We start from the raw sequence: 15,696 nt of genomic DNA, 5'->3' as shown, positions 1-15,696 counted from the left end.
ATTGAGTCGGGGTGCAGACAATGAGTAAATAAGAGATATGTAGTACTTACCACTTTTGTGAGCATAATATTATCCATATAAAAAAGTATTAAATAATAAAATAATAAATTAAAAATAATATAAAATTAAATCTCATACTTGTAATACCAAATTGTTGATGACATTCTCTGCTTTTAATTAATTTGTTTGTCAATTTGTGTTTTAATTAATTTGTTAAGACAAAGTTATTTATTAAATTAATTTGTTTGTCAATTCAATATTATGAAGGTCGACTTGATGCCATTTTAATAGAAGGTATTACTGCAATGTTCTGCCGCCAGAGTGCAGCACTAATTTTTGACTAGTTTTTACTATGACATTGATGCATCAAGGCGGTTTGTTTACAGGTGGCCTGCCGCGAAACGCGAATATCTAAATTTCGTTATGTGCCTCTCTAATATCGATCGAATAAGCAGGGTGATAGAGAGGCAGAAATCGAACTTTCGGTTTCTCGGTAGGCCATGTGATTGAGTTAGTGACGCCCTCTATGCAGAGTTTTGCGTAATATTCCTTGTGGTCTCACACTGATATTGCACTGGAAAGATGATGATCCAGTGTAATAACTGCTTTATATTTGACCTAATATGGTCTCGATTTCTTTCATACAACATGAACATTAAAGAATAACAAAGGAACGTTATGCCAAACTCTTCCCGAGCGGCGTAAATTGGAAAGAGCGCATTTTGTTTTTATTCCTCGTAAAGCATGAAGCTTTTGTTCTCGTATTGTAGCAAAATATTTGATACGCCCCCACTCGAGATTTAGAGTGATTGACTTGTCGTTTTGGTATTATGGTATACTATGTAGATATTATTTTTATACGTTTTTAAAGTACCTGTCATTTAAAAAAACGTTACATATCATGGTTATAGTTAGAACGATTTTTGATCTGGATTATATTTACAATCTACTAATCTCTATTCTAATTAAATATTAAAGATTTTAATTACATATTAAATAAGGAATTAACGTACTCTTACCTATGATTGAATAACAGTCTTCCTCATCTACACGAGTCATAATTTCTAGTTGTTTAGGGTCAAACACACTTTACGAAAAAAGTCACTTCTGTGGACAATACAATAAAAGCAAACGACACTAGTACTATTTCCCATTCTTCTTATTTGAGTCTCAAGTACTGAAAAAAAGTAACTCGCCTGTAAGTGTGCGACGTATATATGTATAAATTAGCTTTAAATAGATTCGTACCTTCGCGATGTCTAAGTACAGAAAAGACGCGAACGAGTTAACCATACTATAAAATGTGTTTGACACTTTACCTCCCAATAATCGAGATTTAACGTTATAATAATGAAAATATAAATAACAATGTCTATGAGGCAATTTTACAGTGTCAGAGAGTTTTGTATTAAGTTATGCGTAAGGCCTAACTTAGGTACCCAATTTGCTTATATATAACGTCCTTTACCTTAAGCGCTATCCTACTTTTACCCTTACAAAATTACCATTTACTCACCTATTCTTTGCTTACCTATCTAATTATTAACGCTAGGCCTAACAAGGGCTTACTTAGGTACCCTTTCAGTAAGTGTATATACCTATCTTATACAAAACGACTCATTATTTAGACTGCCACCTCTATCACAGATACTTTAGAACGCAAACTGTAGAGATATAGTATTTATACTTGGAAAATAATTCTGATGGCAGTTTTCGAGCGTTGTTTCATCCGCTAGTTACTATTGATGCCACAATTGATGCTAATTACAGTAATTATTCTAATAAGTACATCACTGTTATTTTAAACACATTTCCCGTCAAATGTCACATGCCGAATGTACTTTAATCGTCAAGAAGGCCGTCAATTGTCTCATACATAGACGATGTTGTTGATCCCGGGCGCGCAGAAAGCGCGTGCGCAGAATAAATGCATGCGCCGAGTATAAATACAATTTGTATGAATTTGTATTGTATGTTGCGTACCAATCATGTTTGCCGGCATCCGCTCCGTACATAATTAGACATGATTAATGTTATTACATTATCATAAGATTACGTGTTGGTGTGTAAAGCTAAACGGCTAATCAAAGTTTTCAATATCTTAATTGAATAATTTTTTTTTATTTAGTTATTTATTATACAAGAAGTTACAACTTTTTTGTTAAAGACGTACAAATGCTCCACAAAACTACATTTTGTTTGACTGTGGAGTCTCACTATACTATACTATACTTAATTAAATTTAAATATTATAATAAGGTAATGATTGGGTATGATATATAATATATAGGGTATAAATAGAGTATGACTGGCGATTGAAAGTACCTACCTACTGTCATTGGCCCCACTTTTATAGAAAAATCACAATTAGGTACTACTGCTTCCTTTGTGGTTGAAGGGTCACGGGTGGCTGTCAGCCAACATTAGTATATAGTTTATAAATGACCCCCTCTTCATCTATAACTATGTACATATAAGTATATGTGATATACATATAAATAAACCGAGCGAATATTGTACGTGCTCACAGGCTTCGGGTCGATCACATTCCATTAATATGTTTGCTCATCTGATGAGGAAAGTAGAGTTCGCCCAACTGCGATATCTGCGACAGCACTTCCTAATGGAATGTTCGGACTCGAGACAAGAGGGCACAACTATTTGAAGCTACGGGTTATGCAGTAGGTAAATAACTGATATTGGGAGTTTTCACTAACTGCGAAATTCGTATAAAGATTTTTTGATATCTAGGTAACACTTATTGAAACTCTGTAATGTAGAAGCCCAACGGAGCTGACATGTCTCAATGATAAAGGCTTCTTTTAAATATGTAGATTAAAAAAAAGTATGTAAATATGTAGATATATGAACATAAGAAAATTCTAAAATCTTAGACTTATTTTGTGTTCTCCTTCGTATCCTGCGGTGTTTCGAATTTCGATGAAACTATACATAATTATGAACTCCTTATCTTTACATGCCTACAGTTACCCTACTTTACGTCAGCTAAACGGTCGCTCTACTATTGATCTCGTTTTTTATAACAACATGTTAGTGATTCTGTGGGCTGTGGTCAACCTGGTTGCATGCGTAAGTGGTGCGCACACACATCTCGTTTGAATCGCAGATGCGCATCCCGTTGTGCAAGTAGCATATAGGTCAAACTAGCTGAACTAAAATATTGTTGTACCGAACTGCTACCAAACGGGCCTATTCGAACTTTAAGATACGTCAAGATACGATATGGATTAGATATGTCAATGTCAAAAGTGAAGTTTTTGTTTGAAGTAATCCATGTGAATCCATGTCGTATCTAGACGTAATATTTGACGTATCTTAAAGTTCGAATCGGGCCGATAGGCATTCATTCACAAGGCACTCTGATTCAAGATATAGGCCTGGCAGTCTATTTTATTTATCACTCTTTTAATTGTTTCATATATTTATAGGTATATACCTATATATATGGTGGTTACCTAACAGTGCAGTTGTTTCATTTAAATTTTTTAACTCTCAGTCCTACAGTACTCACACCTGCCGGCCTATTATGGATGGCTTTATCCATCTTTATCCACGTGATAAAATAAGTGTCACTTTTTAACACCGCCGGATAGAAAGTGATGGACACCGTTTTATCACACTGTCACGTAGACAAGAATGACCATCATATCCGGACTGGGGGCCGATTTTTGAATTTCGATCGCTCCATTTCGTCACTCGAAAATCGGTGGAAAACGGCGAAATGCTAATTTTTGACATACGAGCGGTCGAAATTTGGAATCTATTGGTATAGACAAGTCGATTTCAATTCTATTAGTAGAATTTAAATGCCTAGTAGTGGAGATATTATTTAATGAAATACACGAAATCGAGTGGTCGAAATTCAAAAATCGGCCGCTGCCTGTTTTCAACAAAGCAATTTCAATTATAGGATTTTAAGGGGTGCGTAATCTCAACTTTTACCTACTTATCAAGTCAGATTCTATAAATTCCAATAACCCCTTATCAAAACCCAGAGAATATTCGTTTAAAAAGTATCGGCTATACCTAATTACCTATTGTTTTTACTTATCTGAATAGTATACGCATACACTAATCAATAGGGTACTACATACTTACATATACATTTTTAAACGAGCTTCGTGTCTTGTCCTTCGAGCAGTGTCGGAAGCCTGTGTTGCTCGAAGGTCTTGTCACATCAAGGACTCGTCTTATTTTCGGATAGCAAAAAACGAATGATATATCAATGTCAAATACCCGTATCGAACATATGTTTGTATTGCGGTATGATGACGGTCATACTTTCCGCCCACGTTCAAGTTGCCCAATATCTCCGTGGCGACCCCTTTTTTATTGCCCAGCAAACTTCTTACAATCGTTATCTACTTGTGTGTAATATTGGGTGTGTTCCTAATGGCGTCTGGACACTTAGGTGTATTAACTTCATATCGCAATTATTGTTATAAGAGTAACCAAGAAACTATTGAAAATGAGTGTTACCTATAGGTATAGTGAAGTGACTTGTGAAATTCCAAAGTAACATTATATTTCTTTCAACAAACCTACGTAGAATAAACGATTTACTGAAACATCTAAGTATTTAGGTCATTCTAATATAACAAAGAAAATATGTTTAGCAACGAGGATATTATAATGAGTATTATTTATCGAGAGCTCACGTCGTTTCTACAACACTAACAACAACAACGTTAAATTATTGTTTATGTATTAAATCCCCTACTCCTTCCTCCTTGTTTCAGCAAGTGACATACTACGTGATCCGCACGGCTCTGCTCGCCGGGTGGTTCTGGGCGGCGGTGCTGACGTGCGCTCCGGTGCTGGGCCTCGGGCTGTACTACAACGAGAGCACCGGCTGCTGCATGCGCTACCGCATGGCTGTCGACACTACCGACGTCGTCTACGCCTGGATCTACGTCACGTTCGGTGAGTGGAGATGACATACTACGTGATCCGCACGGCTCTGCTCGCCGGGTGGTTCTGGGCGGCGGTGCTGACGTGCGCGCCGGTGCTGGGCCTCGGGCTGTACTACAACGAGAGCACCGGCTGCTGCGCGCTACTGCATGGCTGTCGACACTACCGACGTCGTCTACGCATGGATCTACGTCACGTTCGGTGAGTGGAGATGACATACTACGTGATCCGCACGGCTCTGCTCGCCGGGTGGTTCTGGGCGGCGGTGCTCACGTGCGCGCCGGTGCTGCGCCTCGGGCTGTACTACAACGAGAGCACCGGCTGCTGCATGCGCTACCGCATGGCTGTCGACACTACCGACGTCGTCTACGCATGGATCTACGTGGCGTTCGGTGAGAGGAAATGACATACTACGTGATCCGCACGGCTCTGCTCGCCGGATGGTTCTAGCCGGCGGTGCGGTGACGAGCGCCGGTACTGATTGCTAGTTTAGCGATGCAGGATTACCTATCATCGATCAGTATCAGATTTGAAAAATAACGAATTATGCTGCTTTCTAGTTGGCATCTTACGCAATAAAATCCTTATCAATCTAGGCGACCCATGTCCCTATTTTATTTACATAGGACGGTTGTGCTCAATACATACGGACCTAACTAATGCCAGTCGATTGTTAATTCCACTTTTTATTTATTTACTGATTTCAATAGTGATCCCAGACGTCGAATAAACCATGTGGCCCATTTACCTAAATGGGCCATTGTCCACTCGCGCTAAAAATACCGTTCTCCTTTGTGTAATTGGTACGAGATAGAATGACAGTAATTTGCTTGGTATGCAATACTTAATTGTATGATGGTACTTACACTCGTCCTAACCTTTTAAACGCCAGCAATTTTTGATCGAGCGTGCTCGTGTCGCCACCGACAGTAATTGTACCACGCAGAGTATATAAGGGTGGCATAGTTACGGGAGTTATAAATGTGCTGTAAAAACCAAATCAGATCTTTGTCTTATTTATCTTAATGTCTTATATATCAGACTCTGGTGGTTAAAGGGTTAAGATACTTATATGATCGATCACTTGGTTTCTAGGTGCCCTGCTGTGCGTAATTCTCGTATACTGCAACTTGGCGGTTATCCGCGCGCTATACGAGATAAGCGCGCCTCGCGGGGCTCCTGTGATGCGCCGAGTCTCCAAGAGCAGCTGTCGGCAGAGAGCCACCGTGCCCGCCTCTGAAGCCGGCCACCACAATCCCGCCACGGCCGAGGAAGTCGCCTTCAGCAGACTTATGGCGACGCTGTCTGTACTGTTTATGATCTGCTGGCTGCCACAAATGGTAAGTACGTGAACTTTTTCGATGTGTTATCGTACGAGTTGCTTTAATGACCTACTCACGACCGCAGAAATGTGACCTTGACTACCACCGTTGTTCTTTTACCTATACATATAATGAATGGCTGCTATTTAACTGATCACCAGATTTAATAAAATTTAATACCAAAAAAATCTACTTTACCACCCTAAAATAATGAATGATCACCAAAATTATAACACCATTTTAATGTGAAATGATTACCAATTTTATTACATTTTACTATCCTATTAAAGGAAATAACACCAAATTAATCATTATTAACCCAAAAATTGTAAATAATTACCAAATTTCAAACCCCAATTTAATGTCAATTGATAACCAAACTTTTACATCGTGCTATCCTATTAAATAAAATGACACCAAAATAATCATTGTAAACCCAAAAATAGTAACTGACCACCAAAATTAGAACTCGATTTTAATGTAAAATTATAACCAAATTTTTAAATCTTGCTATCCTATTAAAGCAAAGCAAAATTTTCTAGTAGCATTTCGTTTCTGTATGGGTTGCAGTTCAAACCTAACCTAACCCACTTTTCTAGTAACATTTCGTTTCTGTAAGGTTCGCAGTTCAAACCTAACCTAACCCACTTTTCTAGTAGCATTTCTTATCTGGAAGGGTCGCAGTTCAAACCTAACCTAACCCACTTTTCTAGTAGAATTTCGTTTCTGTGTGGGTCGGAGTTCAAACCTAACCTAACCCACTTTTCTAGTAGCATTTCGTTTCTGTAAGGGTCACAGTTCAAACCTAACCTAACCCACTTTTCTAGTAGCATTTCGTTTCTGTAAGGGTCGCAGTTCAAACCTAACCTAACCCACTTTTCTAGTAGCATTTCTTTTCTGTAAGGGTCGCAGTTCAAACCTAACCTAACCCACTTTTCTAGTAGCAATTCGTTTCTGTAAGGGTCGCAGTGTTAACCTAGCCCACTTAACTGATAGCAGTACAAACCTAACCTACTTTTCTAGTAGCATTTCAGTATGCCTACCTAAGTTATGCGGTGCGGGGTACGGGGGTTGAGCGGGAGGGGCTAGTAATGTTGGCATCATTTTACTTTATTTGGTAATATGTATAAATTTTTTGGTATCACAGTGGTTTATTTAGGTGAAAATATCGCATTTTTTTGGTCTTCAAGATTTGGTGATCATTAATGATTTTTGGTAATCATTCAGTATATTTGGTATTCGAATACAATTTGAAGTGCAGTCGTAATTAAAATGGTGGTACATTTGTAATTTTAGGCCTTATTTTTTTGGTGTTCAGTAATTTTTTTTGGTAAGCATGATTTTTTTATTTAGGGTACCAAAGTATTTTTTGGTGGTCATTATATTTGTAGCCATAATGAATAACATAATCATAAACCCTCTCTACGATGCGTTCAAAAACCGCAAATTACGAGCAGCATTAAACTGTTTTGTTACCTACTATTATACTTTTTTATTGCTTGATGAAATCGATTTTATGAACATCTCTGAAAAACAAAGCTATTTTATTTGTCATCAGTCGAGATGACTTTTTAAGTGTCAGCTGAAAACAATTCCATAAATCTCGCATTATTCTCGCATGTTACTTTGATATTGACCGATATAGCAGTTGGATACGACTCTAGTTTGTCTCTGAATTAAAAATAAACTAGATACGGTTCATACGGTTGCGACTTACGAGACATGCGTAAAAAATGTTTTCATTTGCCGACTTACCTTGTTTTGTTGTTTATAAACGAAATAATGTAATTATAGCCAAACATTTGTGTAAAATGAGCAATCAAGATATTTCGGAGACGCCATCTATCCGCAAGTTCCGCGACTGAGAGACAATGCTGCACTGGCGGTTGTAACAAGCGGTTCCTGAACTCATCATAGAGAGCTTATAATAGGTAGCCTAGGTAGGTGTGTAAATAAAATAATGTTTGTAGCTGTTTATAATTAGATATTAAAACACTCGTGTGATGTGTGATCCTTTCATAGCGCTCACTTAGTTCGATTCATAACCCTACAATCGTATTTTATTTAATAATGCCTGACATTATGTAGCAGACACATAAACTACCTAATATTACTGTGTTACAGTTAGATTGACTGTCCAACGCAGAAACTTACCTTGTAACCGTTATTTAGTTAGTATTTTCGCGTTTTCGGAACTTCCTAGTTCCGTATAGTTAAAACAGTGACATTGACAAAAAGTGGCCTTACTGAGCAAAAAACCGCATCGGATGTCAAAGGATTGTTGCATCTAGTTATATAGTGTGACCGTTAAATAAACAAGTGGGTTAAGGTCGGAATTGTCTTGTACAGTTTTTTCGTTCTAAAGGTCTCGGACTCTAGAGTAGAGGAGTATTGATTGATGGCGATGGTGAAGATATAAACAACATTTCTTAACTAAATAAATAGGAGGTTACAAAACCTACAAACATAATTTTCTTATAAATTGAAATAAATGTCATATACTAAGAAAAAGTGACCAAGGCCTCCAGTGCCCAGGAATCGAACCAGCGTCCTCTAGCTGCTATCGCGGCAGGTGCCTGTGCCATTCGGCCACCGGGCCACAGCGGCACAGGTCGAATTTTTCCAAGTATATGCACTTCTTACTGAAGGCTTATGGCACCCCCTGGTAATTTTCTTACCGTCAAAGGAAAATAAAGGAAGACATACTCAAATTTTCTCAACACCTGATCGAGAGAGGATCAAAGCGTTCAAATAATTACGCGCGAAAAATGTGCTAATCACCTTCAAATACCTATTCAGTTCAAATATTCTTTAATTTGCTTCTTACAGACATTTTAATGTGCCTTGATAATTTAATATGTGCTTAGTAGGTATAATATCAGTGATTATTATATTTCATCATGTTAACATTGTTTTAAATTTTAATCTGTAGTTATGGAAAAAAATACGTACACGTTAATTAGGTGCGTCTTGGTACATTCTTATAATTAAATATCGAATTAAAATAACTAACATATTGTTATACGCATACTCGCATAATATAAACGAATAGATTTAAGATTTATTTGGTAGAACTAAAAAAAGGGTACAAATTACAAATTTAATTACAATTAAATCTCAATATTATTCTTAATCATTAACGTAAACATGTGTACCGAGCAACAGCAAAAATTAATTCCCAGCCTTGTTCTGGTGTTATTCCAAGGTTGAAGAGCAAATACCCCCCAGGGAAACGTTTCAGCAGGTCACTCTTCCGGAGTTTCAGTGTACTTAACTCATTGTGGATTGTGGGCTTTCGGCAACTATTTATGTGGGGTACCTTACCTATTAATGTCGGGCGGTGACGGCGGAAAACTTTGGACGCCCTTATGGTCTTGAAGGCCAGTATTATGAGAGTGTGGAAAAAATACCTAATCACAGAAAAATCACACTAGAAAAATCATTTCTTTACGTTACGAGTAAAGAATGACCCACGTTAGACCGGGCCGGGTCCGGGCCGGAACTTCCGGCGCTACGTTTTCAGTCATAGAAAAGTAAACGCCCAGTGTAACGTGAGTCATCCTTAAACTGAAGCCTATTATCCACATATACAATATTAAATCTATAACGATGCATATGCTAGCATATATACTTTCAAGTGATCATCCCAGTAAAATAAACTCAAGAGCAATGAAAAGCAGTCACAATTCCTGTAGGTACAATGTAACCCGTATGCATTGCGCTTGAGTGTACGTTCTCGAATATACATACGACATATCTCATATAATAGTTATTGCGATGTAGTATTTAAATACATAACTGAATCTTTACTTCAAAACAACGTTCATCTGTTTCAAAATTCCTATCTCCAAGGAGACTGCAAGTGGGGTAATTGGATTTTACAATCCAAGAACCCTTTGTGCGACGATTTTGTAGAACTTATCTCAGTCAATAAAGTTTACAAATAGATACTTAACATATCTTTGATTAAACATTAACAGACAACACTGCCCTTACTTTGTTTCTTTTTATAGGTAAGTATGTACTTATACTGGAATCAGTTATGTAACGCTGCCATACATGACCCAAAAATTTTTTATTAAGCTATGAGCTTCATCACATCTGATACTTGAGTAATTCTAAGCATTTATAGCCTGGAGTGGGGGGGAGGGTGGGGTACAGAGACGGCCGCCACCCGTCATCTTTAAAAAATATCTATTCTGATCCTGGTGGGTACTAGGGCAAGTTTGGTATCATTTTCGTATAAACCAAAGACGTAGAATTCATTGCTGATATTTGTTTTTTTCAGTTTCATAGTAATTTTACAAGAAAAACGTAAAACGGTGAAAAATTTGGTTGGAGATTTTTGCTACGCGGAGCCGAAACTACAAAAGATTTGAAGTTGAAATTTGCACACTAGATTAAATTTATAAAGTGTACAAGAGATAAGAAGCGATTTTGAGAAATTCAACCCCTAAGGGGGTTAAAAAGGGGATGAAAGTTTGTATGGGGTTCAAGTTTTATTTTAAGTTAGGAATTTGAAACTTCGTAAAACGATATATTATTAAAATACAAGAAAACTATTTTCAGCGTTTTTGAAAATTCATCCCCTAAGGTGGTGAAAAGGGGGTTGAAAGTTTGTATGGATATCAAAAAATTTTTCGAACGCGGGACTTGAATCTTTGTATTTGGGGATATTATTAAAAGACAGGTAATTTCAGCGTTTTGTAAAATTCATCCCCTAACAGGGTTAAAAAGGGGTTGAAAGTTTGAATCCATTACAAATCCGAGTAGACACACATTTCTTATTGCCTCCCAGGCTTGAAATGCTTAGAATTACTCAAGGAACATATGTGATGAAGCTCATAGCTTAATAAAAAATTTTTGGGTCAACTTTATAACTGCTTCCGCTATTAGTGGTTACTATGTAGTAAAAAGTTTGGAGACCCCAGGACCCCTATTCGACAAGCGACGTTTGACGTATCGTGTTGATCTCCCGTTGATGTGGGAAAAATCATAAGTTCTCGAATACGTACAATGTCAAAATTTGACATTAACAATCCACAGTTAGGGTGACAAGCAAACCAAACCGAACCACGCTTAGTTTAGAATTGAGTTTTGGTTGTACCAAATGATATCATCCACCGTTGATGGAATCAACACTCAGTATGCAATAAAATCAACTATTGATTTAACGTGGATGCGAAATCTGACAGTTGTACATGTCGAATTTGGCCCCTGTAGTAGGTACTGCTTTTATACTTAGATAGGTATTGGGTAGAAGAGCAGAGGCACAGATTTTAAAATGGTAATAAGTACATATTGGGAATGTTAACATTGTTAACCCGCCTTAAAAATATTTCTCGCTACACAATCAGTCGACAGTAAAATTTATATTCTTTTCAGAAATATATTTTATACGATAGGTAAATATTACCTCAGTAAATTTATCAAGGTACTTTCAGGCGTTTGGGGACTATTATGCTTTCGAATTTTCGAATACTCTAGCTAATTCTTGGATTCCGACGAAGCTGTAAATACCCTTACCTTTTCTAGAAAACTAATTAACTAATTAGGGCAGGGAGCTGTCACCGTTTGCTAGACAACACAACCTTATCAACACTGGCGGCTATTGTCGCCTGTCTACTGGAAATATAAGAAGGTGGCTGTCACGCCGGGTCTATTTATGTATTAGTAACTACTGAGACTTAGGTTCAGTAAAACTTATTCTTTGAGCACTGATCTGACTGGCTGACTGATGACTGGCTTGAAGATTATTTGTTTTCGTATCATGTTTAATATTAAATGAGAGCTTGGTGACACACAGACTTCAAGCTAACCTAACCGAGAGGATGCGTCTATTATTCCTCCTATATTTTGTGTTTGAAATCATTAAAAGCTTTCAACGAACGTTTTCAATGCTTGGTGCAATTTTTAGAACCATGCGTGTACCTTTTCGATACTAATAAAAGAATATGAGTCGTAGTTACTTACATACTGGTAAATATCGTTGTTCTTAGAAACTGAAAAGCGAAAGAGGTAATCGGTTAGAAAACTCCGGCACTTTCTATTTGCCGCACCATCAGACATGTTCGCGTTCAATCAAACATTTCATCAAATCCGCATGATATTACAAGGTGCAGTATTTTTTATGTTATTGTTTTATCTGAAATTCACACATTCGAGTCAAAACCTATTTGATTCTGAGTTAACTTACTGTGTTTACTTTGTCCTTGTAGGCATGTCACTCGTGGTAGGTATCTTCTACTTAATCTGTGCTATTAAAATCGCTGCAGAGTAATCTTGGTCTAACTTTATTATATAAGCATATACGGTGTCCCACTGCTGGGCAAAGGCCTCCCCCCTTGATTTCCATTCGTCTCGATTTTGGGCAATCTCCGGCCAGTCGTTAAGATATGCGTCCAGGTCGTCCCGCCATCTCCGATTGGGCCTACCACATCCTCGCCCGTCTTGCGGCACCCATACCGTGGTTATTTTGGCCCACCTCTGTGGGTGCATGCGGCAGACATGGCCGGCCCAGTCCCATTTCAGCTTGGCGGTCTTAGTTCCAACATCGGTAATGCGCGTTTTTGAGCGCAGCGTAGAGTTACGGATTCGGTCAATCCGTTAATACTCCTAGTATGCTGCGCTCCATAGCTCTCTGGCAAACCTTCAATTAGGTCTTTTGCGCCTCGGTGAGTGACCACGTTTGAGCACCGTAGGTTAGGACAGGCAGAATGCACATGTCGACGAGTTTCCGTTTTAAGGTCAGAGGAAGGTCGCCCTTCATCAGCTCCTTCATAGACCAATAGCTCCTCCACGCGTTTTGGATCCGTCTAACTTATTCTAACTAACTAAACTTAATAACTTTATTAAAGTTTTATAGAGTTAGACCAAGAAAAGTCTGCAGCGATTTTGATAGCCCACGCAGTGCAAGTGTTATTTGTAGGTACGTCATAATTTCATAAAAGTTTGACGTTTAAAATAACACTTGCTCTGCGTCTGCGTGGACTATCAAAATCACTGCAAACTTTTCTTGGTCTAACTCTAACTTTCCTATTTTTATTTAAATTGTATGTTCGCGTAATGTAAGGATGCCTAATCTTAAATTAAAACGTTATATTTAGTTATATACCTATTTATAGTAATTATAAAATTTATCAGGTTGATTTGCCAAATACCTACTTACGTGGCTCTCACAGCTCTCACTTCCGCGATAGTCCGGGAGCCGGCTGCATGAAACAAACCTCATCAAAAAATAGAATATACCTACCCTGTAGAGGTACCTGACATTTAGTAGATTCCAACGCACTTGGTCGGCCTAGGCTTAACCTGGCAGATTTTGTACAAATGGCAAAAACGTTGGACAAAAATTCATCAAAAAAAACCTCATCGAAAAATAGAATGAAACTTGTATGGTAGGATACCTGACCTTGAGGACAGTAAAAAAAAAGTGGTCGGCCTCACCTTAGCCTGGCAGTTTTTGCAGTCCGACCAGATTTATTGGGTCACGTGAGAGCTACAATTTACCTCATCGAAAAATAGAATGAAACAAACGGATTATAATAGCTAAAATAAGCCTGTTGACGTATGTCTTGGTCGGCCTCACCTTAACCTGGCAGTTTTTGCAGTCCGACCAGATTTATAAAAAAATCATCAAAAAAATTTTATCGATAAATCGTATGAAACTTGTATGGTACGATAGCTGCCTTTGAGGACAGTAAAAAAAAATGGTCGGCCAAATCCTGTGTTTGCAGGTTCCTGTGTCCGACCAATTTTGTGGTACCACGTGAGAGCTACAATTTACCTCATCGAAAAATAGAATGAAACAAACGGATTATCGAACGAGCGAGCGAAGCGAAGCGAAGCGAAGCGAAGTTCTTACATTCGACTTGGATCACGCGGCTGGCTAGCGGCACGTCCCGGCATTTCGATGTTTTTAAGCTGAACTGTCAGAAGATAGTTTGATACTCAAGAACTTAAGTAAATTTGTTCTAATTTAAATTAAATTAGGTAAACGTGTAGTTGAGGGCATTATATTTTAGTCATTAAATTTTGAGCAGGCTCGAATAAGAGGTTATTGAGCTAGAATAGCTTAAAATGCCAAAAAGCCATTTGTGAGGGGTCTTGCAATTCTGGTCATTTTTATTGCAAGAAAGTATAGTCGAGTTTGATATCAAATGAAAGTGCTCGGTTTGTTACACATTTATAATATTGTCTTTTTAATTTTAGTTTTTTTCAAAAATGATGACTATTTTGGAATCCAAGATGGCGGCCATGCACTATGTCATAAAAGTCGTCATGGATGTCGTTTTATAGGCTTTAGGGGGCGCAGATTTCGAAAATGATGACCATTTTGGATTCCAAAATGGCGACCATGCACTATGTCATAAAAGTCGTCATGGATGTCGTATTTATAGGTTTTGGGGGCGCAGATTTCGAAAATGATGATTATTTTGAAATCCATGCACTATGTCATAAAAGTCGTCATGGATGTCGTTTTATAGGTTTTAGGGGGCCCCGATTTTTTAAAATGATGACCATTTTGGAATCCAAAATGGCGGCCATGCACTATGTCATAAAAGTCGACATGGGTGTCGTTTTATAGGTTTTCGGGGGCACAGATTTCGAAAATGATGACCATTTTGGAATCCAACATGGCGGCCATGCACTTTGTCATAAAAGTCGTCATGGATGTCGTTTTATAAATTTTGGGGAGCGCAGATTTCGAAAATGATGATTATTTTGAAATCCAACATGGCGGTCATGCACTATGTCATAAGAGTCGTCATGGGTGTCGTTTTATAGGTTTTAGGGGGCACAGATTTCGAAAATGATGACCATTTCGGATTTCAAAATGGCGGCCATGCACTATGTCATAAAATTCGTCATGGATGTCGTTTTATAGGTTTTGGGGGGCGCAGATTTCGGAAATGATGACCATTTTGCATTCCAAAATAGCTGCCATTCACTATGTCATAAAAGTCGTCATGGATGTCGTTTTATAGGTTTTAGGAGGCGCAGATTACGAAAATGATGACCATTTTGGATTGCAAAATGGCGGCCATGCACTATGTCATAAAAGTCATGGGTGCCGTTTTATAGGTTTTAGGGGCCACACCCACAGATTTCGAAAATGATGACCATTTTGCATTTCAAAAATGACGGCCACGCACTATGTCATAAAAGTCGTCATGGATGTCGTTTTATAGATTTTTGGGGGCGCAAATTTCGAAAATGATGATTATTCTGGAATCCAAGATGGCGGCCATGCACTATGTCATAAAAGTCGTCATGGATATCGTTTTATAGGTTTTAGGGGGCGCAGATTTCGAAAATGATGACTGTTTTGGAATCCAAGATGGCGGCCATGCACTATGTCATAAAAGTCGTCATGGATGTCGCTTTGTAGGTTTTAGGGGGCCCTGATTTCGAAAATGATGATCATTTTGGAATCCAAAAT

General features: G+C 38.1%; 1 protein-coding gene across 1 annotated transcript in view; it reads left to right on the top strand.

The window, feature by feature from the left end:
• Positions 1–15,696, top strand: part of LOC134665891 (prostaglandin E2 receptor EP3 subtype) — a 54,885-nt gene that overhangs the window by 26,105 nt on the left and 13,084 nt on the right. Inside the window, exons 3-4 of the mRNA XM_063522935.1 lie at positions 4,761–4,944; positions 6,028–6,272. Of these exons, the coding sequence (XP_063379005.1) occupies positions 4,761–4,944; positions 6,028–6,272 (429 nt within the window). The remainder of the gene's footprint in view (positions 1–4,760; positions 4,945–6,027; positions 6,273–15,696) is intronic.

This window comes from Cydia fagiglandana, chromosome 1 (genome assembly GCF_963556715.1).
Source record: "Cydia fagiglandana chromosome 1, ilCydFagi1.1, whole genome shotgun sequence".
In the NCBI taxonomy this organism is placed as follows: Eukaryota; Metazoa; Arthropoda; class Insecta; order Lepidoptera; family Tortricidae; genus Cydia; species Cydia fagiglandana.
The sequence above is the reverse complement of the archived record's forward strand: the minus strand, read 5'-3'. Positions and strand labels throughout refer to the sequence as shown.